Source organism: Limanda limanda, chromosome 14 (assembly GCF_963576545.1).
Source record: "Limanda limanda chromosome 14, fLimLim1.1, whole genome shotgun sequence".
Classification (NCBI taxonomy): domain Eukaryota; kingdom Metazoa; phylum Chordata; class Actinopteri; order Pleuronectiformes; family Pleuronectidae; genus Limanda; species Limanda limanda.
The window spans coordinates 21,243,394-21,267,591 of NC_083649.1; the positions used below are offsets into that span (position 1 = coordinate 21,243,394).

The 24,198-nt window shown below is 41.9% G+C and overlaps 1 protein-coding gene across 1 annotated transcript in view; it reads right to left on the reverse strand.

The window, feature by feature from the left end:
* srrm3 (serine/arginine repetitive matrix 3) overlaps positions 1 to 24,198 on the reverse strand; it is a 33,254-nt gene that overhangs the window by 1,710 nt on the left and 7,346 nt on the right. The window contains exons 2-12 of the mRNA XM_061086626.1: positions 21,577 to 21,678; positions 15,082 to 15,183; positions 14,511 to 14,591; positions 13,910 to 13,978; positions 11,669 to 11,704; positions 11,401 to 11,451; positions 10,683 to 10,790; positions 9,366 to 9,528; positions 1,817 to 2,112; positions 1,456 to 1,707; positions 1,225 to 1,350 (exon numbers count right to left, since the gene is read on the reverse strand). Coding sequence (XP_060942609.1) covers positions 1,225 to 1,350; positions 1,456 to 1,707; positions 1,817 to 2,112; positions 9,366 to 9,528; positions 10,683 to 10,790; positions 11,401 to 11,451; positions 11,669 to 11,704; positions 13,910 to 13,978; positions 14,511 to 14,591; positions 15,082 to 15,183; positions 21,577 to 21,678 — 1,386 coding nt within the window. The remainder of the gene's footprint in view (positions 1 to 1,224; positions 1,351 to 1,455; positions 1,708 to 1,816; positions 2,113 to 9,365; positions 9,529 to 10,682; positions 10,791 to 11,400; positions 11,452 to 11,668; positions 11,705 to 13,909; positions 13,979 to 14,510; positions 14,592 to 15,081; positions 15,184 to 21,576; positions 21,679 to 24,198) is intronic.

The following is a 24,198-nucleotide window of genomic DNA, read 5'->3' on the forward strand; positions in this document are numbered from 1 at the left end:
AAGGCTTTTATGATTCCAAACGTGATATATAAATAAAAGTGTTATTGTTATATTTATTAATATCTATGCAAATTACAGAATTTATACATCAATTAGATAAGGACATAACTATAACGTTTAAAGGAAAAGTTCCACAATTTGGGAAGTACATGTGTTGACTTTCTTGATGGATGAGAATATTAAAGCTACATCCACATGTTTTTCTGAAAACCTCCTTCTACAAACTCCTCTAAAGCTCACTGACTAACAGGTAAGATTCTGTGGAGTAAAAAAATAACTACCTGCGCCCCAGCATGAGAGCAGTGCTGTCGAATTATGGGAAATGTTTTCACTGCAGAGTTTGATGTATCAAAGTTAGGGTTGCAAAATTCCGGGAATATTTAAAGTTAGAAACTATCCATGGGAATTAACGGGAATATACGGGAATTAACAGGAATAAATGAGAATATACGGGAATTAACGGGAATAAACTGGAAATGTTGTGGGTAATTTATACTAACTGTATTTACCTTGTCATATACAGACATAAATATAAACATTTTGTTTTGTCATAGGCTGATTTGAGCCCTGAGAAAACTTTGGGCACTTGACTATACGCTTCTGCATCGTTGTGTCATTCTTAACATAGGTCTTTGCACAATATTTGCAAATGTACACAGCCTTTCCTTCTACATTGGATGGGTGAAATGTCTCCACACATGAGATAGTGCACGTAGCATTGTTCTGTAGAATAAGATGAGGAAAAAGTTTGTAAAAAAACACTAATGCAATGCCAGAGATATAAATAGTTAGTCAGCCCTGCTGTAGTGTGCAGGATGCTGGGAATTATCTGTGCATGCGATGGAAGAATGCACAGTGGAGGGTTGAAATTCAACGTGCAGCGTGTGCTGCATTCCATACATCTTTAAAATAGAGTTTTGAATGATGTTTTTATTGCTCAGTGTTTATTTTGCGTATTTTTTTTTTCTTCAAAATTCCCCAAATTCCCGAGCTTAACTTCCCATGAAAAGTTTCCGGAAATTTACCGGAAACTTTGTGCCCCTTTGCAACCCTAATCAAAGTATGTCATACTTTAGTACTGATAATACAAAGAGCTGAAGACAAACTGTCACGTTGGAGCCTCTGCTGGAGGAGGTGAGCTGTGAATAAATGTTTTTCCAGATGGGAATCTTAAAAAAAAAGAAAAGCAGGAGGATTGTACATGATTCTGGACAGATGTGGTACCTGGTGATCCTGCGAGCCTCCATGAAGCTGGGTGAATCTCTTCTTCTTTTGCGAATGGGGGAGTAGCTGCGTGAGCGGCGGCGGGCTCGGCTGTCAGTGTCGGAGTGGTTAGGACTGTCCCTCTCTCTGCTTGACACACAAAACACCATCAGGACAACAACAACAACAACAACGCATGACAGCAAAACAAATCTATAAGTTGGCAGAAAGGTGGGAGGGAGCGAGTCTCACCTGGAGTTGTTCTGTCTGTTGTGTGGGGACTTGGCCTTGCTGGGGCCTCTGTCTCTGGATGCAGAGGGCGAGGACGAGCGCCCACTGCTCCAGGAGCTGCTGCGCTGACGGAGGTTGGCTTTGCTCCGAGACTCCTCTTTCTTCTTGCCTGACGTGTGTGAGTGTCGCCCTGGAGATGCTGACTGACTGCGGTGGTGCGCCTGGCCCCGGCTGGAGCGGTGGTGACGCTTGGAAGAGTGGCTGCCTTTTGTCCTAAAGTAATTATCAGGAAATGTCAAGTACTTCTCTCTCAGCTGGAAAACTAAAGAATAACAATGATGTGATAAGAGCCAGAAAGTGAAGGTTTGTCATGAAGACTCACTTTCTTTGGTGCCGAGAGTTCCTTCCCTTGTGACTGTGGTTGTGCTGGGAGTGGGCTGAGTCGCTGCTGTGGGCAGGGGAGTGGGAGCTCTTGTTCTGGCCTCTCTGGCTCCCTCTCCTCCCCGGCGTCTGGGAAACGGAGCCCCCCATGGCTGAGGTCCTGCCGTCAACACTCCCAGCTTCTCCTGCCATGCACATTGGCCCTGCTTGGCTCCTGCTGGGGGCGCTGTGGAGCTGGTGCCCTCTCAGCAGCGTGGACTGGATGCTTGCAGAGCTCGCAGTCAACAGATGGAGTTTCTGTAGAGAAATGATGACCAACAAAAGAAGATAAAGAAAGAAAAAAAAAAGAAAAAAAGACAAAAAGAGCATTAGAGTGTGTTCAGGAGGGTGATTGAGTGCTACGGTGCCAAAAGAAGGTAAACATCTAAGAAAGAGATCTAGGTTTTCTCCATATGGCTTATAGATAGTCCTCTATGGTGCAGCGCATGCAATACTTGGCATGCAAAACCATAATGAGTTGAAGAAATCATAATCGCAAAAACAAACAAAAAAACTAGGAAGAGGAGGAAGAGAGGGAGAAAAATAAAAACAAAACTGTGACCCAAATAAGTTTAAGAGCAGAGGCAGAGAGTACAGAGCTACAGATTGTGTAGAGTAGAAAAAGAGGACGTCTCCAGTTATTGTAGTAATGGTTAAAGAAATTAAACAAAACAGAAAGAGAAGACAACTTGACAGAACATCACAGAAATGGAAGGAACAAAATAAAGATCACAATTATTGAATCAATTGAATCAGAAAACAAATCATCTGCTACTCAATTTTCTCTTTCTGGATTTTTTTTTTCCTGAAGACAATTGCTGAGATGTGAACAGCGACCCATTTTCTTTGTTTTACTTTTTTTTAAATGGTTACTCTTGATTATCTCCCTTCTGGTTAACATCCACTTACCAATAAAGTGGTATTCCCTCCTTTAGTAGGTAAGGTATGAAGAAAAGGGAAAAGTGGGGCAACATAAGTGCATCATTAGATTCACAAAATGCAAGAGAAAAAGACACAAAACCCTTCCCTGCCAGTGACTCATGAGACAATGCATGGAAATCAATGGAAAAGAACTCAAAAGCAAAGAGGAGAACCAGAATGTGCAGGGAGTCCCTCACACAGAGAGTGAATCCTCCGGGCGCAGTCACCTTCCTGAACATCACAGAGCAACTGGCTGGCGAGAGTTAAAGGTACTTTCTTTACCTTTATTCTCTCCGTAGTTTCTACCACAGGGAAGGTGTTACTTTGTTCTGCCTGAGATGTTTGCAGGATGACTACCTGAGCTTTAACTGCCTCGTGGCCTCCTGGATACTAGACACTTGACAGTTATCACAATAGCAAAGCCTTCCACTGATGTAGTTCCAGGGAGTTGACGCTACATAACAATACTACATCAGTGTGTTTCATTTATCGCTAAGACTCACTTTGGTTCAACCACAGTTTATGAGAATTATCACATCGTATTTTGATATTTTTTTATATCATATTTTCGGGGGGAGTAGGTTGAGTCATGTAAGAGCCCCTAGGAGCATTTGGTCAGTTTAACTGCATTGAACCAACAACAAGAATGTGGTTGGATCCTTTGGATGTGAAAAACGACTCAATGTCACGAATAGACTGAATTAATTGGCGGATCCAGGTGGGCATTGGTCCCCACTGAAATTTGATTGGCCTTTGAAGTGCCCCTGCCCTGTCAGTTGTGTTAAATTGTCTTAAATATAATTAGTAACTTAAACAGTTTACAATGTGCTTGAGCAAAGAACTTAAAATATATTCAATGCTGTGTGGCTTTGCTTAAACCCATAGGGCTAACAGTAAACAAGGAATGACTTAAATGTGCACCTTACTGAATCACGACATATATATGGCCCCCCTGTGTAAAGTGTGGCCACTTTATGGCCCCTGATTTAGAGAAGTCCTAGAGGGAAGCCATTAAATACTAACAGACTAACACAATGTTGGTTTAGGTCTATGCAAGAAATTGGTTAATAGTATGAAAAACAGAATAATGGCCGCCTTATAACTCAAACTGTTGTATCTACTGAGTTGTATATTATTTATTTAAAGCCTAATTTTAAGCCTTCAACAAAAGCAAAACTCGGATACCTGATTAAGTTTGACTTTAGGCACTGAGTCATAATGCACAGTTATACTCTGCTCATTCCAAGCAGGTCAGGAAAAAATGGCATGAATCTCCAAAAGGCCCTTCATATGAAACCATAAACAGCTTTGTGATCTAAGAATACAGCAAAAGCACAGCCTGATGCTCGCAGAGAGAAGAGTCGCTCTCCACTAGAGAAGACAACTAAGTGGCACAATAAGAAAACACACAACCACTGGTGCTTTTGACAGTTGTTAGAGACAGTCGTGGAAATCAATGCGTAGGAAATCATAGGACGGATGTACTAATTCACCAACAAACATAGAGATGCTGGACAAACAGGAATGCATTCTACCAAAAACAGAAAGAAAACAATAAAATGGACCTGGAAGATAGAGCGGGATATTGGACTTCAGAATGAAGTTAAGGAGGAAAGAGAAAAACCAGAGCTCTATGTAATCCAATCTTTAAAGAGTCAAATCATAATTGATGGAGTCAAATTAATTTGGATAAAGACCATTGGTAAACAACAGAAAGAGAGAGAGAAAGAGAGAGAGAGAAACATTGACGTCACTCAGGCTAGGGTGCTTGTCACATTCTCATCTGCATAAAGATCACGTGCGTAGGCAAAGCATTACCTACCTTCCATTTCAATCAGTGACACGTATGCAATATCAACAAAAAAAGGAAAGAAAGAAAAAAAGGAGAAAGGAATGTTCTCCGCAGCGAAATGGGAAAAAGACAATGACCTCTTTTAGTATCAAAGCTACATATTAAGTCCAGAGACTAAAGGAGAACTAAACAAACCAAAAAAGTATAGAGAAAATAGAGGGGAGGGAGGAGGAGGGGAAAAAATCCACATGGAATTGATAATCAAAAGTAAAATCAGAAACAAAGGATGAATCTAGAAACTACATGATTTGCTTCGTCTTTCTCGCTTGAACAAATGCAGCCATATTTGTATCCAGACAGGGTGGGGATGATGGGGGGTGGGTGGGTAAGCGGGTAGAGTTAATTGTCATATTGGTGGACATCCATGTTGAGAACAGTCACTGAAAGGAGGGAGAAGAAAGAAGGAGGGAGGGAGGGCATGCAGAGCTGGCAGATAATGAAAGACATGTGGGGAAGAAAAATAATGCCAGGACAACGAGAGTGAGACGTGAGTCACACAGGACACAGATGAACAGGTAAGAGGAGACGGGGGGGTAGAAGAGTGTTGGAGGAGGGGGGTGGGTCAGTCACCGCTAAGACAGACAACTAAAGAGAGTAAACTCATTTGAAAGGGACCCCAGTCTCATTTTGGCCTGGGTCTTCTTCAGCAGCAAAACTTCTCTGTTCGGAACTTTTCAAACACAAGCAAACTTTGTTTTTTCATTACTCATCAGGACAAACACAGGTGAGCTGAGAGTTCACTTTCAAAATTGCTCGGGTCCCTTTAAAATAACATTCATGTTCATAAATGTGTGAGTTGTCCTGAAGTTATTTTTTTAATTCCGTGTGTTCGTGTTTCAAGTGTTTGAATAAGTCCTTAAATAAAGAGCAAGAGGATGACCAGCCCCACGTGGGACCGTCCCAACAGCCGCAGGGGACACAGTCGTAGATGATTCCCAGAGACAAACGTTAATGAAAGTGTCCGTGCACTGCTCTTCATCAGAGATGGGGAAGTTTAACACATATATATTCACCAAACCAGACACTCAGAGTTCATCCCTGATGAGATGGTGTATGTCCGGCATATTGTTTGAATTTTCTGTCTGTGCAATTCATATTATATTATCATATTATTGTTCCTTGTGTTGCTGCTGTATCACGTTACATATCCCAACAGTAGGGACTATCTCATCTTATCTTTGTAACACCTTATTCTTTTGTCTGTTTCATTTATAACTTTCCTTAATATTATTTGTGCTTATTTCACATTTATTTTCTGAAACTAACTTACTTCATCTCACTTTACGTTGCTTTTCTTTAGGGAGCTGGAAAAAACTGCTGTAGCCTGAAAATGACTGCGACTATAGTTGGTGAGCACTTCACTTTGAACTGGTTGTTTCCCTCCCCCACTGGCCACAAAGAGTTACAAGGAGCCAGTTCCACAGCTGAAGAAAAACTTGAATTTACTACACAGAGGTGAGATTTGTTGAAAGTGTGTCGCCAGGTTTTACTTTTTGAGAAAGAGAAAAGGCTACAGGGAGAGTGACTGCTTCAGAACTACTTGTCTGATGGTTGAACAGCTTTGGAATCGCCCCAGCACCTTTTTCCATGCTCTATAGTGGCAGATGTGTCCGACATATTCTGTGACTTTCAAAACGTTCAATCCGACATGCACCTCACACTGGGATTGGCCAGCTGTGAAGAGGTGAGAGAGTAAGAAAGGTTTGAATTCTTCACACAGCTATTTCTGGCTCTATTCATGTGAACAGCTGGGTGCAATAGTAAAAAAGAACAAAAACTAGAGTGAATGTCTTTTAGTCTGACTATCTACATATTTTAATAACTATTCCACCTCCAGTCTCTATATGATGGCTGGCTTTTCATTCGACTTCCAATGTGGCTTTGGGACAGGGATAAAGACTTTTGATTTCTGGTGTTTTTGAACAAGAAATTGCAGTTTGTAGTGTTTATAACCAACTTGTTACTGGTTAGTCAGGCATATCTGCCCAAGTTTCCCATCTCTGATTAAGAGCACAGCACATCTGCTTCCCAAAGCTTTTCAATGAGAAGCATCCAGGACCGTCTCCCCCTGCAGGGGGTGGGACAGTCTCACACAGGACTAGGGGACGACTACAGGTACAGTACACAAACTGAGATGATAGATAAAGAACCAGAGCTGCTGTACAGAAACCACACAACTGCTGCAGTAAAGTCAGACTTCAGTTACATCCAGGATCTGCCACACAGAACCACCCTCCTGTGCAAAGGTTTCACTTTGAGGATTATTATGACATATTTTAGCCTTTGGTGGAGATTAACAAGAGCGCGGCAGCATCACCTTTACGCTCCAAAGATGCTGCTTAGCAAAAAAATGTGAGCCAATTAAACGCTCCTCGTTCACTACATCACAGCGCACAGCGAGAAAGACACAGACATCCCTTGCCATTCTCCACTGGCCTGAACAGACAGAGTAGGAACGGTCAGGGACAGAAGATACACCGCCACCTGAGGGCAACATGCACGTCGACATGGTAAAGTCAAGTGGAAGAGAAGGAGCATTTGTGTTTGACCCCTGGTGCTTTGGCAGGAGCTGTTGAACGCCTGGAGGAGAAGAGGATCTATCACTGAGCAGAGCGTGTGCTTGAGAAGAAAGACAACTGTATTGACAAAAAGAAACTAATACACGTACCCAGTTAACCTACTTGGTCCAGTTCCAAAGCATTTGAGTGCTTTTTGTGTAAACGAGACAGAAAGATTTGGGGATTTATTCATTGGTAAATACCACTTAAATTGATAAGGAGGGAAAAAAGAAACAGTAATGACAGAGAAAAGAGATCAGATGAGACCTCAGAGACACATGCAAGCTGGATCAGAAAACAGCAGACACAAGCTCATTGGAGGGAGAGTGATGTTCGCAGCCCAGTTAGATGCTTATTCATCAGGAGGAGATCGTTTCACAAGGTGACCTTTTGCTTACGTGACGTCTTTTGTTTCTATAGCAACATAATGGCTGTCATCGGACTGCAGCTCTAATGATCCAGTTATGGCATGGAGGAGCCAGGGGGTCTTCATACCAGTAGAAGGTCATTTAAAACTCATCACAGACAGTGTGTTTTAGATAATGAGTGATTAACACGCACAACCAAGGTGCAGTTCATATATAAATTATAATACCTAAGTCTTCATGAGCATTTTGAGGGGCTGCTGTTTTATTTTCTTAAAGAACAGAACTGTGGCCCATTCCGTAGTCAGGGTCCATTCAGCCACAACATATGGAGGTGTAAAAATGCCAAAAATAAAAAATCAATTCAAGAAATAAAGTGAAATACAATACACTTTGATACAAACTGTGTAGGTTCCATTTTAATTGTATATAAGCAGTTTTCTTTATAACAAATATAACTATTTGTACAGTCAGTAGTAGTGTGACTGCTGTAGGCCAGCCCACAGGAAGCAGTTTTAATGTAAGCTCCACCCGTGGTTGCGCTTCCAAGCTATGTCAAGTATTATGAGTCTAATGAAAACTAATGACAGTGCTTATTATTTAGTACTGAATTATCCTCCTCCTGATCTAGCAGTGTGGGTGACACCTCTCATGGCACTATTCTTCTTCTTCAAGGTACTTTATCTCTGTATATACAACTGTGTTATACTATTTATGAAGCCACACCCACATTTGCCTAGTCCAATCACATCTGAAGAAATTGTTTTAAATTCCCCTTATGACTAAAGTTGCCCATATATTCTGTTTCATGTGAGAGTAAATCACAGTACTGGAGCTATTTCACTGTGATTTTAATCAATGAAGTTATTTCAGACTAAAAGCTAAACATGTTTACGTCTAACAGATACTTTAAAAGCATAAAAGGAAATGCTGATCAAATTATGTAATGTTTTTCACTTGATTTCTTGATTAATTCTTTTTCATTTTAAATCTCCCATAAACCCCAGAGGCAACAGCTGAGACCTGGTATGGTGAACTGCACCTTGTTCATAGTCTTATTTTGTAACAGTTCATTTTGTCAGACTTGGATCAAGACAGCAAATATTTTGACGAGTAAAGAAGGAATTTCAGATTGTTATAACTTACAGCACCATCAGGCTTCTGGCTGATTAAGACTCTGTCCGCGGAAGTTTTTCCTGATAGACACTTTGTCTGTTGTTTTTCTTCACATGAGTTCCGAAGCTGTCATACCTGCTCTTAGCTCGACTTGTTTGTGTTTGTGTTATGCTGCAGCACGTACCCACTTGTGAGAAACAATAATTGTTTTGCTCGTTCATTTGGAAACACTGTGTGCCAGTGTGGCTCATACTTCCAGTCAAGGTGTGGTATGCTAATGCTGTGCACTGACTCGGAGCGTGTGTGCTGAACAGAAATACTAGAACCTCGGTTGTCTTTGCTCCCTCACTCTGTTAGCGATAAATAGCGAGAACAAACAAAAAAACAAGATGGCAGAGGAGTCAAAGAGAGCCAGAAACAAAGCAGCAGGAGCGGCAAGTTTTACACAGGACACAAGTGTCTTTAACATGTCAATGTTAGTAATATTATTACGAAAAAACTCTCCTTGGAATAAATGAAGAAAGAACCAAAAATAAGTCTTTCAGTATCGAGGAAGAGTAGAGTTCATGTCAACCAACACAAAAGAGGAAGATCAAATGTATTTGTAAAGACTGTGTTAGATACCGTTGGCGTTGGGTGGGGGGTGGGGGTGGGGGGGGGGAGTGGGGGTGTGGGAGCAGAATAGAGGAGTTTACATACATCGTGCCCTTTCTCGCCCTCGCCGTGGTCGAGTCTGCTGGCCTTGCCGTTGCGGCTCCGCTGGGCGTGGTCCCCGTTGTGCCACGCGGCCGGACTGTTGGGGCCCGGGGACAGCGGAGGGCCGGACGCCTTGGGTCCGTCTGTCTTGTGCTTGGAGTTCAGTCTGGAAGAGCAGAGCCAGACAGCGACATTAGAGGTCAAACACAAGCATCCAACATCCTGAGGAACGACGCTGTGAGCCAGTGTTTTGTTTCTAAGATGACCCTTAATGTTTTAGACCTGTGCTTTAAATCTGTTTTTTTTATTTGCTTTTATGAAAAACTGGGGTAATGTTAAAGCTTATCAATGTTGTTGTATCACTTTTTATTAGTGTTGAAAAGGTCTTTATTTTGTTTTATTACATTTATTGATTTGACTGACTTTTCTTTATGTTTTTTTCTTCATTTTTTTCATTTTCAATCTTCCATAATAATGTTTGTATGTGTGAGTGTGTTGGGCTACAAACAGGTGCTTTAAACAGTGAGGTTTGAGTTCAATGTTCAATTGACCGGTTTCAGAAATGAACTACGCAAAATGCCCACAATTGGGTCCAAATTTCTTCTGTAGTTTGCCAGTAACATATGAAGAACGCAGCTGAGGCTTCTCCTCTGACAAGAGAATGTACGGATCCTCTGACTCTGACATTTCTATTCTCTCGTACAGCCCCTTCAGATAATCTCCTGAAGTTGATCGGAGGTGCTGTAATTCGGTGCATATCTGAAAGCAGCTCTAGTGTCACATTTGTGAGTAAATTGTGACTTTATTGAGCAATAGGGCCTCAATTTATCAAAATGCTAAAAGAGAAGTTTGGGGGAATATTTTTCTCTTCTTCTTCTTTTTCTTCTTTATTAAATAAAATTATGAAATGTACATTCTTCTGACACAGATATTCTCTGGTTGAAGAGAGCTGCAGAGCAGGTTCGAGAGAAGTCGACCGAGACTTAGGGAGAGAGGACACATGAAACATGAATTTAAGAGTGACTGTACAAAATGCTATGTTTGAAGAGTTTCTTGTGAGGTCACAGTGACCTTGACCTTTGACCTATTGCCACCAGATTCTAATCAAGTAAATTTTGTGTTTTTTCCCTATCATTCTTTGCGTGCAGAGTGAGACATCACATCCATTTAAGACCCGTTGAGGAGCCCCATTTGTACCCTAATCTGTCCCCTGAGAGTAAATGAGAGAGAGCGAGACTGACAGTCACCATGGCAACCGCTCGACAGTCAGTACAGCAATATCAGTGTGTGAAAAAAAGTGAAATGCATGTGTGAATGTACCTGGAGGGAGATTTGGAGGTGCTGCGAGTGGAGGACAGGGAGGCGCTACGGGAGCTGCAGCAGCTGCCTTGACGCTGTGAACTCCTACTGGGGGTCTCACCGGGGGACCTGATGGATGACAACAAACGGACAAACACACCACACCCACACACACACAGACACACACAAGCATACATATACGTACACAGTCATGTGTATGTATGTATGCATATATCACAGGGAAACACAAATGCCACAGCGAGCTCAGTAGTGAATCTACCATTATGTAAAACAGTTCATGCACTGCCACACACTTTTCAATATGTATTCTAATTAAGACAGGGTGTAATGTATTGCATTGTAATGGTGTTGAACTCACACATAACGCTGAGGAGATGCTCTCCGTGCTTTAGACGTGTTAACATTCTCTGTGAGTCTGAGCCTGAGATAATGACTGTAAAATACCAATATAAATTTATGAGACTGGATGTGATTCCTATTGTAGCCATTGTTGTGGACTGAGATGCCTGTTCTCTGTTTGTTTTACTGTGTGCAGAGGACAAACTGGGCTTAAATTATTCTTACAGATGGCACAGTGTGTTTGCATAGAGCATCAGATTTTACAGGGAATGAATGTGAAGCTTTGTTTAACTGAATAAAGCAGGAATACTGTGGGTTTTTCCTGCCGGCTCGACATTAACATGCAAATGGCATTAGAGGGATTCGATGTGGGTCTCACCTCTTTTTTTGTTTATTCTTGTCTTTGTGTTTGTTCTTTGGGCTGCCCGATCTGAAACGAATGTCATGTGTAAGATAATGAAGCTGTGTACATAAAACAATGGAAAATCCCTTCGTTAAAGACACAACTCACTGTTCTTGTCCATACGGCCAGAAATTGCAACAGCACACACACACACACACGCACACCTTACAAAAACTCATTTGCCTTGATGCTCACTGTCATGAACATGGCTGTTAACAGTGCTGTTCTCATCTTTCATACACACCTGTATCTCCGCTTATTCCTGGAGCCAGATGCAGATCTACACAAACAAAAACACCACAGTCATTATAATGATGGTATCATGACAGCTACAGCGATACACCTTGTGCTGCGACTGTTGGCCTGTTTCAAGAAGCAGCTACACAGAGCAATCTGAACGTTCCCAGGTTTATCTTTTCCTGAGAAAAGGTACATTTACTGTACATCAGTGCACGTTCCAGATATGGTGATGGTCCTATTGTCATTATCTGTCATCCACATCTCTATAATGTCTTTTGAGGTGAGGGGGTTGAATATTTCTGATTGCAACTGTATATCTGTACTATTGTCTCCAGGTGGTTCTCACAGCAGGTTTGCAGTTGCTATTCCACAGGTGTTGAATGTCACATTTATTTTTCATAAAATAAACAAGAACATTTCTGGCTGTAAAAGATACTGCGACAAAGCAGAAATAATAAACTCAGAGCTCCTGTGGCAGTTTCCCTTTCACTGCACGTCAAGCCTAATGGTGGAGACGCTGGCCATTCCTCCGTCCTCAGTGACTGACACGTCACCTCTGTATCACTTTCACCCTCATTGCAGTTTCCATGGTGATTAGTCGGAACCGGTCTGCGAGAGTTGTTGCTATTTTACTGAAGAGCCCTAGATCTCCCCTGCTGTGTGGCACACCTACAGAGTGAAGCGTGGAGTGGGAGGGAGCGGCGGCGCAGAGACGTGTTGATTCAGTGCGAGGGGAGCAATAAAGCTGTCACGGTAATGTGTGTGACTGATATGTGACTCGGGGCGGTGGGCCTGGTAGCTGCCCATGTTTCCCCACTGGAGGGAATCACAGGGGGACAACTGTGCAAGAGGTGATGTTTTGGAGCACAGATTATTCTCTTCATCTCTCGCACGGACCCCTTTCTAGTACAAGGACATGGATACTACATGTGAGGCAAATAATGGTTCCTCATGGTTGAGCCCAAACTGGACCTATTGTTGCAAAGAGCTATTATTCTACAAAGAATCGGCAGCATGAATGTAAGCAGTGTGCTCTCCCATCCCAATGTCCACCTTAAAAAGGAGCATCAAGAGAGTGTGTCTCCAGGGAGGAACCCTGCCTGCCCCCCTCTGCCTCATCTATGCATTATTCATGTTAAAAACAGTACCTGCAATGCAGAGCAGCTTTGGTGGGAGGCTGGCGGTGGGCTGGGGGGGTGAGGGGGCTGAGGATGTGCGTGGATGGATGAGAGGTGGGAGAACACGCGCAGGGCAGCGCAGTGATGCTCAGCAATTTGGTGAGAGGCTCATTTTTCTTGTGTTGTGCGCCCCCCCCCATACAGGCTGGGTTATTAGAGCAACACGTTTTAGCCCCACTCCCCCCGAGTCAGGCGGAGAGCGGGAGAAACGAGGAGGACGGAAAGCTACAATTGCTTATTGTCGTTATGATATCCCAGGGCGCCGCGCAGGTAACTGCTGATGAGCTCTCTCTCTTTTCTTATCTCCTCCTCCCTTTTATCTCCTTTCTTATTGTCTTTGTAACTCCCTATTCCCTGCTTCCATTGTCTTCTCTTCAATTTTCTGTCTTTCCTCCTTTCACTGTTCTCTTCCTCAAGACCTCTTTTTCCTCTATATCTTTCTTCCTTTCCTTTTCTTCCCTTATCCCTTGACTTTTGTATTGCTTCCATTTTTGTCTTTCTTCCTTTTCTTCTCCTATATTTCTTTCTTTTGTGATATCATTCTTCACTTTATTCCTTTGCAAATTCCTCCACATTCCCTACTTCCTTTCCTCCATTGTCTTTCCTCTCTTTAGTTTTCCGTCTTTCCTTCTTTCATTTTTGTCTCCCCGGAACCTCTTTCTCTTTCTTTGTTTCCCTTGCTGTACCTTTCACCCTCTGTTTCCTGTATTTCCTTAATTCATGCTGTCCTTCTTCACTTCCTTCATTTACTTATTCTCTTTCTTCTTCTTCCACTTGTGCTGAATTATTGCACCAAAGAGACAAACAAACACAAATCCAGGAGAATAACGTAATGAATGTAGCCCATTCAAACTTTTTAAATATCATCCATAAATAATATAGGAATATGGCAACGTTCATGGCGCTGTTTACTTCAGGTTTATGATAAGGGACATGTGTAACGTGTCTGAACACGCGTCACTGTGAGGGCAACTCTTGACATACCCTTGTGATGACATGAGACACACACACCATACACACACACACACACACACACACACACACACACACACCCACACAGTATTCACCTGTCTCGCTTGTGTTTCTTCCCACTCTTTTTCTTCTTCTCTCTGCGCGTGGGTGAGGAGCTGCCAAACCTATTGAGGGAGAGAGGGTACATATTTCACATGTGCCTCGTTGACAGAATGAGCCTCAGATTGCTGCTAAATTCCGGCGGTTCACTTATCAGTCATTACACTACACCTCGGGGGGGATCATCGTTAGGAAAAGTGTCATCCCTTCCCACAGAGTCACGGCTAATTTTTCTCACAGAGGCCCTCTTTGTCCCTGGCTCTATTCACCCCTCTGCCTTCCTCCTCCGTTTATTGTCTCCCTCTCACTGTTGATGTACTCCTCTCTCTTTCACTCTCACTCCATATTATTTTACTGACCTTGTCAAAAGAAAATAGAAGATAACACTAAGCTTTCCCCATCACTCACTACAGATCCCGCCCCCCCTCCCATCACCACAACTGCAGTATCTGATGGTGCGTTTCAATATTCACAACAAAATAATTGGAACTCACCATCTCACAAAATCCCTGTGTAATTACTCTACCAATGGGGAACATAATAAACAGTAAAAGGGGCAAAGTTGAACAATCATCAGCAAAAGCTGTTTCCACTCACCTGCTCCTTCTGCGGCCTGATTTCTTCTTCTTCCTCTTCTTTGGACGAGGGGATGGAGAGCTGCTTGATTTCCTCTTCACTCTGAGTTGGCCACAGGAATCCAGAGCGAGAGGGAGAGTTAGTGATTGAGATTAGAAATAATTGTTGTAATGTGGTTATTGATTACAGTTATTATTATAGTTATTTGCTGCTGAGGCAATAACAGGGGTACATTTCCTCATTCCCTCCCACAACACACAATATTCACGCAATATGTCTTGCAATGGATACAGGAAATCGCTTTGAGGAAATTACACTTGTCTGTGAAGTGGAACATCCAGAAAGAACGATCTAAATGACTCCGTTCATTCAAACATAAATAACAACGGCTCTTTATCCATGTGCGGGCAGGAGCTTTGCAAGCGGTTCTGAGGAGCATTCCGTTTGTCCTGATATCAGTTTTATGGTTATTAATATGATCAAAGACATCCCCCAGAATCCACTTGAGGGAGATTATAGCCTGATTCATTTCATCACTTCTCAGGTCAGAGGTGGTCGACACAACTAGCGGGTGTTTAACCGTGTGCTTTACCTGCTGTCACTGTGGTATTCATGGTCATTGTCTCCGTCTTCATAGCCGGCCAACTGAGGGTCCTCTTCATACTCGTCAGGCTGATAGTGGAGGTGGTTGACCCTGAAAAGACAAGAGTAAAGAGTTGAGTATGATGGAGGCGGAGAGTATGTGGGTTATACAAGAGGTGTAAAAGTACCTATAGGAATTATAATGTAAAGATATGCTAATATTTGATAATTAGCACTAGATGCAAAATATGGCGGAGTAAGTGGCAGATCTAGGATTTTTCTAAATCAACAATTTACACAGAGGGGCCAATTACATGTCCAACATCCATGAACAGCTCCTGATTCATTAGGGTGCACATTTATGGCTTTCCTTGTTTACTGGTAGCTTTGAACAAGACACGCATCATTGGATATGTTTCGAAAACGGGTCCTTTGTGTACTTCAAAAAAATAATTTTCATATGTGCTGAGGCTGATGAGATGGAAATAGGAGAAAGTGAATATTTATGCAGGCATTTGATAATGAACCAAAATTCAGCACTTCACCAGAGTTCAATTACTGTAGGTTTCATTGTGAGGGAGGCATAAGTATCTCCACTAAACACAAATTATTCCAATAGTTGTTGCAACATTTCAATGAGAAATATAAAAGTTACCTAGCTCGAGCTACAGAAATGCTACAGAAATGTATTAATCCTATATATATATATCTCTATCTATATCTATATATCTAAGATATTAGATTGAATGACAGGGTCATTCAAAAAGCTAAGCTGCTAGTGTGGCTAATAATCATACATTCTACCAACTAATATGGTAGCTAATCCTTTTAATAAATCTATTTGTTATTTTGTTTATCACTATTAAAAATATGTTTTCCTAAAAATTCATCAGAGCAAATGTAGACTTTGATGTCAGACTTTCCATTTGAGAAGATTGTTATATGTCATTCTTATTGCAAAATGTGCTTATTAGATCTACGACAACTATGGGGGGGTGGGTTGAGCAGTGGATTCTATGCTGTATCTGATGTGCACAGTCTGTATTCAGGGCCCAGAACAAACATATTCATTTACGTTATGAGACTGACCCAGTTTCTTTATTCATCACTCGTGCACTAAACTTTTTTTATTACTTCAATTTGTAATCTTTCCTCACCACAGCTGTGAGTGACAATATCATCATTTCTCACAGGCCGACAGCTTGTTGGACTCATATCTTCTCGCTTGCCACACATAGTTTATTGTATATAGAGACAGATGGCAGCCGCCTCCTACCTAATCCTCACTGCCCCACTGCCCCCTTCCCTCCTATGTGGCCTCCTATGATCCAAATCTGACCTTGTTGGCTTAAAAAAAAAATCATCACCGATTATTTATTCTCATGCAGTCGCATCTCTCTGACCTTCACCGGTCCCAGTGTTGTTACAAAGCTCAGCAGGCCAGGCTGTGGGTTTGTTGTACTGTTTTTTCACTCTTTTACAAGCAAAAGATAATGCATCTCGGGTAAAAAGATCAACCACATAATGGAACACTATCAGATCAGGATAAAGAGGAAAAAAGACTAAATAAATGGTGCAAAGTATCTGGAGGGACAGTGTGGAGTGGACCTGAACAGGGAACGGTTTTTGTCTGGAGGAGACGAGGAAACAGAGCCTTTAATTGGCTGAGCACCACTGGGCACAGCAGGGAAGACAAGCACCAGCAAAATAAGCTCACTTCACAATGCCTTTCTGAACACATACACAGAGAGATGTTACTTCATGACACACACACACAGACAGACACACACACACAGACAGACACACACACACACACACACACACACACACACACACACACACACAAACACACACACACACAAACACACACACACACACACACACACACACACACACACACACACACACACACACACACACACACACACACAGACAGACACACATACACTCACACACTACAATGCTCTCTCTAATGAATACATTTGCATTGTGTACATTTGAACTTGAGCAACAAAAACACCAGTTTAAGAATCAGTTGAGGAAAGAAGTAAACAACTGTAGGTGGTGTGGTTGTGGCTGAGTTGACATGAAAGTACAAAGTTAGTTTTAATGAGTTAACATTATTAAAAGTTAGAAACAGCCGACCAGTGCATATTGATGAGATGTAATTTTGGATAAAGCACACTCTGCAAGCTGATGGCACTCAGTATATCACTTTTATCAAAAAAGAAAAGCTAAACATTGGTATTGTCTGGTTTTGGATAAAAATGTCGCTATAAAGATGCCAGAAGTCAACAACCAACAAAAATTGGACATAACAGTAAATGCCAGTGATCTTGGATGTCTGAGAGTATTCATCTATCAGATAAAACAAGATCAAGAAAAGCAGAGTGTGATGTGTCGGCTGTTTTAATAATGCAGCACTTTATAATGCATTTCTAAAGCTCTGATTCATTAGACTATCATTTAGTTGGAAATCCTTCATGATATGGTGTTATATTGTATATTGTAAAATACCAGTGATGGCATTGACATGCTTTATTTTTCATTTATTTGTAATGGCCGTCAAATAATCTTAAGAGGTTGAGACATTTACATTGACAACATGTGTTCTATTTATAAATGAATTTGGCCTTTAAAAACAAAAAGGTTTTCTTTTGCGGCCATTTAGCATTTTGTCTAAGTCCCTGTAGGGCTGGGAATTAAGCGCACTGCCAAAAAGAGTAATTAACAACAACTGAAACTAGTGGTGCCCATGCTTAGTCATTAGTGATAAATTAACTAATTCCCCATCCTGTCTCTAATCTCTTAAATTATGCCATGCTCCAATAAGTTGGAGACATCTGTCCAGCCTGCTCGTGACCAAGACAGCATGGATGTTGGGCAGAAGAGCGAGTGTCCCTGTGCTTAATGTTCCCCTGGTGAGGTAAGAGGCTCCCTAATTCAGCCACTGTCCCTGGGACCTGGCAGTGATGGACTGTGGCCAAGGCCCTCCTCGGGGCTAGGGAACAAAGTGGTGCGGCTCATTCCTATCCCCACTCAGACAGCCACTCTGAGGGCCTGGATATATTTCTATTACTGCAGAGTTATCGTTTGTTATTCTGGGGGGAGGCAGGTGGGGGTGCGATTGATTACTCCTCAGTAGGAAGGTGGGGATAAAAATCTAGTCAGTGTTTTACGATGGTCATATTAAGATGAAGGATTGACAGGGCTTGGAGTTGAAGCTGAGGCCATCAATTCTGTGATCATTGGGGAAAAACCTTGATGTTCTGTATACACCCAGATTTGATATCTGCACTACAGCAGATCTATTTCTATTGAAATGAAATCTGTTTCATAATGACCAAGGTTGGTCTCAGGCATTTCATCAGATATTGAATGACTATGTAAAGCCCAGGGTCAGCTCCTCAATGGATCCTGCTCCGATTGGACAGCCTTGGTGTGTAAGCCTGAATAACTCTGAGAGGCTTTACACACTGCGCTCCCTCCCCCGCTCTATGCTCCCATCCATCCTGAAGAAAATCAATTTGGGACATTGGTAAACAGAGTTATGAGCTAGCACACCCATGCTTACTGCTGGCTGTTTATTGCTAGTGTGTAGGAGTATTAAGCCACAGCCGAGGGGCCTAACCCGTCAATAATATTGGTCCCTGTGGAAAAGATGGCATCGGAATAAAACCTTCCAGCGGAGCAAACTCAAACACACTGAGCACAGCAGCATGAGGTTGTGATTGTCCATTTTCTTTTTTTAAGACTCATTGGGAAAAAAAATTAATTCATGCATGTCACATACATTTTGCAACATCCATCAAACTCTAATAAAATACATACTGCAGGTAGAGGGAAATTTAAAAAGGACACGAGGCAAAGAAACAGATCAGAGCTATTGTTTCAGGAAGATTTCATACATTTATATGAAATCCATGGCACGTCCATGCTTGGTGCTGGCTGTTCAGCACAGTGCTGTGATGTGAGAGTCCCCTACACATAATGCTTATTGTTGGTGGCGGTGAGTATCAGACTCACTTGGACCCTATAGTGCACCTGTAATGGATGTATCTGTATTTTTATTAACTTTTTAAAAAAAGGACCTGAGGCAAAAAAACAAATCAGAGCCATTGTTTAAGGTACATTTCATACATTCATTTAAATACAGCTTGGTTCTGCCTCTTTATCACTGTGATTGACACTCACACAGAGCCACACTGAAGGATGGTATGGTCAGTTGTTTCTGAAACACTTTTTTAACTTATTTGTCCCAATAGCGATCAATAAATACATTTGTCTGAAAAAAAACAAAAAAGATCCATTGTCTGTGGCCCTCCCAGGAGTAAGCAACATGACCAAATGGACCAGATGAAATGATTCACTGGTCTGTTACTAACCAATCTGCGCTCATGTGTTTTGGAGTCAACGGGACGGGTTATGTATTGGTTGCATATTTTCAGAGTGTAGGCTGCTCTTGCTTGCTTTTCCAGGACGAATAACCCTAGCTTTAGCTGATGTGGATGTCCCCTGAGTAATTACATATTAATGCAGGGGATTGTTTATTTGCTCATTATTGGTGGCAATGAGTATAAGAAGCCTCAGGATCAGTAAGGTCCTATACTGCACTTTAAATCAAAGAGGCGAACCATGGCCTAATTGAGGTGTCCTTGCAGTAATGCAGCAGATTCCAGCACTTCACTTATAAAGTAAGGGAGAAAGACACTGGGAGAGGTTTCACTGTGTGTTGTGTGTGTGTGTGTGTGTGTTTGTGTGTGTGTATCTGTGTGTGAAGGATGTGAAGGAGTGGAGGGGGGGTAGTAACAACCCTGCAAATTACAACCTTCTTCAATTTTCCACATCAAGGCTTTTCTGCAGAGGCAAAGTTGCAGTATTTGAGGCGAGTTCTGAAAATCCTAAATTGACCTGAATCAGAAGTGCCCTTGAGAGGGAACTCGAGTGAAATACAAAACAAACACAGCTTTCTGTATCTCCGCAGCGCACTTTCTCTGGGCCGCAAATGTTTATTACGTTCATCCTGCCGTACGAAGATGCCCACCGGCTGAGTTGCAGGGGAGGGAGAATCATTAGCTCCGTCTGTGAGACAGGAATCATCGGCGTCATTACCAGTCATTAGTTCACAGACAGCGGGTCAAGTCGTCACAAACCACGACGCCTCTCTCGATCATTCACACATACAGTATGATGGACTGACTGCAGAGGGCCACCACACCCACACCCCGCTGTTGCTGTTTCTCATGTTTTTCAGGCCTGAATTGATGGCTCTTTGTGTTTGTGTGCATGTGAGTGTGTGTGTGTGGGTGTGTGTTCGTGTGTGTGTGTGGATGACGACGGTTCATTCATTTCCATTCCTCTCATTCCATCTGTGCTTGCCTCAGATGAGATGCTCTCCCTCCCACCTCGTGCTTAAACGTACACTGCGGCTTAACGCAAAACAAATTTACAATTATCATGCCAATCTTCGGCTCATTCGCTCCTAGCAGAGTTTGGAATAAACTTTAAAATGCTACTGATTATTTTCGAAGCACCAGGGTTTAAACAAAACCCGGTGCATTCACCGAGGGGCATTACCAGTCGAATGCCAAGGATTCAAATTAAAATGCATTGCACCTTTGCAATTATGGTGCATACTCTTTGGAACCGAGTGCCGGAAGACATTAACACACCGGCAGGCCGTTTCTCAAACTCGCTCCTTCAAAATCAATTCCTGTTTACATTTGTTATTTATTGCTGTCTCGTTTTATTAGATTCATCTGTTATAAAACATTTAGTCATTAATAGATACAATACAGAGGTCCTTGGGCTCCTCATTAAAGTCATTGAAAATGTATTATGTGAGGCGAAGGGAGGGAGGTCAGGTGACTCACTGCATGCACACTGGGGGAGTTAATGAATACATTATTTGGATTTGCACAGGTTTTTACATCTTTATTTGTCTGTGTTAAGTTTAATGGGTTTTCACCATTATCTTTGCAATGCAGGACAAAGCTTGTCTATAACAACGTGTTTTACATTTCAATGCGGGATTTGCTTTGACCTGCTTTCTCAGTGTCTTTGAGCACTGTTAAAAGAGCTATTCAAATAAAAATGTGTCAAATAAAAATATTAGTAACACTTAAAACTGAAAATCTCACATTTTAAAAAGTGCAAGAAAATGGACCAACACAGCATATGCGATGTTTGTCAGTATCTTTCATTGTTTGTCCTCGTCCCATTTCCACCTTCAACAGTTTTGCAGCTTTTATCCTGACTCCTTTTTTTTTCTTTTCTAAATACAAATCTATACTGGATTACAACTTGTCCTCTTCCAATATAAATACTGAAACCACTGGTGGAAATTCAGTACAACTACTCAAGTGCTGTATTAAGTACAGTTTCAAGGTACTACTCTTCACTATATTTCATTTGATAGATTTGATTGTTAGATACTTTTCAGATCTCAGGGTGGGGGGGGTGTAAATATGCGGTAGCAGTAAATAAAGTAGTGAAAATGACTTACACTGGTTGTGTGTGTGATCCTTCTCTGGTGATGACGCCCTCTTTATCCATCAGCATTTGTCTGAACGTGCTCACTTTCTGTCGAATCTCTTCTTCTGTGTACCTGATGAAACATGAGGACAAAAGCGTTAGCAAAGGAACACAGACGCTCATCAATAGAGCGCAGACAAGGGCAATGTGAATTCTCCTCAGTGTTAACCGGAGATTGTGTGAAGACCTGTGAATCAGCAGCTTTTAATAACGGTACCGACTGCGGCAGGGGCCCCGGATGAAGTTAATTGTCGTCTGTCATAACTGCCAGATGCTCTTGTCATCTCATGTCAAAGTCAAAGACTGTCATCTGACAGTTTCCTGACCAAAAATAAGACTCAGCTGAGTGATGTATATTCTCATGACTCACTGTCAACTGTTCAAACCCGGCGGGTTACTTCTTTAGGCCTGGGCTGCGTGTCATGTTTTATTCTGGAGGCGAGCGCAGTATAACTCGCTGAGTAGGGAGGAACTGAGAGGCAGTGTGAGGAGCTTTCAACGAGCTGACACAGACAGAATACCGCGAGCCGCTGCGGTGGCATATGAACAAACTTACTATCTGTGTCACAGTGCAGGTTTGTATTCAAATTTTCTGAGCGAGAAAATCTCATTTCATTTCAGGTGTATTGTGGCAGTGGGTGCAGCAGAGGAGCATCACACTGATCAGTTATACCTTAATTCATTGTAATCTGACTATGTGCGAAACATAATAAATGTTAAATGGTAAAATTGTTTATGCATTCAGATTCGGGCTACATCCCTCCCAGTCTGTTAATAAAAGAGCCTTTGACCACAAGCCTGCCACTGACAACGCGGTGACGGCTCTGCAAGGGGCACAGTAATAATTCAACCAGCCCGTCTGAACAAGCACAACAGAGGGAATGAAGTCAAATTTATTCTACAGTTTCTCAGAGGATAGTTATGCGAGTCTGTGACAGTACATGGCCTTTTCAATGCACCCAACGCCGAGCTGATCTCCTGATGTATTCACACCGTCTTACACCATCTCCACATTTTGCTCTGGCTGCGATAATGTGCTGTAATGAGCTACAGAGATTCAGGAACATGACGGCGAAGAGGGGGACTGGATAGGGAGGGGAAAGGCAAAGAATTAATAAAGCTGTAAAAGTGAGGCTAGGAGCCAGACATCACAGACTTAGACTGACTGGAAGCCTCCACCGTTAATGAGGTACTGTAATGTTTATATCGAGTTCAATAACAAGAGCTTCATATTTAGAAAATAGCTACCAGAGTGGCATTAATCTTCCCATCCAACTGTGAGCAAGAACATAAATAACTGAATTTTTCAACTTACTTTTTAACTTTATCAGTGGCTTGTGGCAGAAAAAAGCTATTACATTAGATAAAAGAAAACCAGTGAAAAAAATAATAACCTGAATAAAGGCTATGAAGAAAAGTTTTTTCTACCTCCTCTATTTCATTGCTGCATATATATATAGTATTTATATATACCTTACATCACAAGGGGACAGCCATGATTGCTGAACAGCTCATTCCAATACATGGCGATTAAATTAATTGTCTGCACTCTTCTGGGCTTTCCACATGTTGGCTCCACTTATTAACACTCTCAACAGCTGCAGCTGCAGCAGAGGGTTTGACACATGGAGGCAATTAATGTACTTTAACACCCTCAGAGCGCGATGCCTGCAATTTGCATCGGAATGTGTTCTTCTCTGAGTTATTTCTCAATCAGATTTGAACACCTAGATACTAGGTTGTTACTACAACCTTGTGTACACTGCAGGCAGGAGCTGCTAATAGTTGATTCAGCACATACTGAGTGATGGACAAAATGCAAACAAATATAAATGTAAGAAAAAAATTCTGTCTGTATTTACATAGCGCTTTTCGATAGCCTTTATGAGCGTTTTCACTCAGAGCTCTTTACAGTACAGTTTTATACCATTCACCCATTCACAAACACATTCATGCAGTGTATATGAGCACCACGTTCTCTACCATAAATCACAGTGCTGGCACTGCCTTCAAGGGCAATTTGGGGGATTGAAACCCCTACCTTCGGGTTAGAAAACAACCTGCTCTACCTCGTGAGCCCCAGCCGCCCCTCCAGTATCAGGCTTGGCTGAGGTGCTGGAGCTTAAATAAATCAAACTGAATGATCATCTTATCTTTGAAAATATATACATTTGCATAGATTTGAGTGTGTGGATGTTCTTTTTTTCCTCATTCAAACAAAAATAGACATCAAATTCAATTAAAAAGAAGAAAAACGGGGTCAGGTCGTAGCACACAGCTATTTTTCCTGTTTAATGAGTTTGACATGGAGCTCTATTGGGAATAGTATAGGGGAGCTGTCCATCACTCAGTCCTGAAATAAAGGCGCATTAGATTCTTTCCTTCTCTCAACAGCATCTCTTCAATAAGCTGGATTGTAAATGCACCAGTGCTCATTCTAGCATGGAAATGGCATTAATCTGAGGAGTGTTTATTTTTTCCTCAGATTAAATATAGCAGCTGATATCATGTATTCTGAGCTGGGCGCTATCAGCACACTGACAGTGCGGAGAACGAGATTAGGAGAAGTGTGATGGAGAGCTGTAACGGCTGG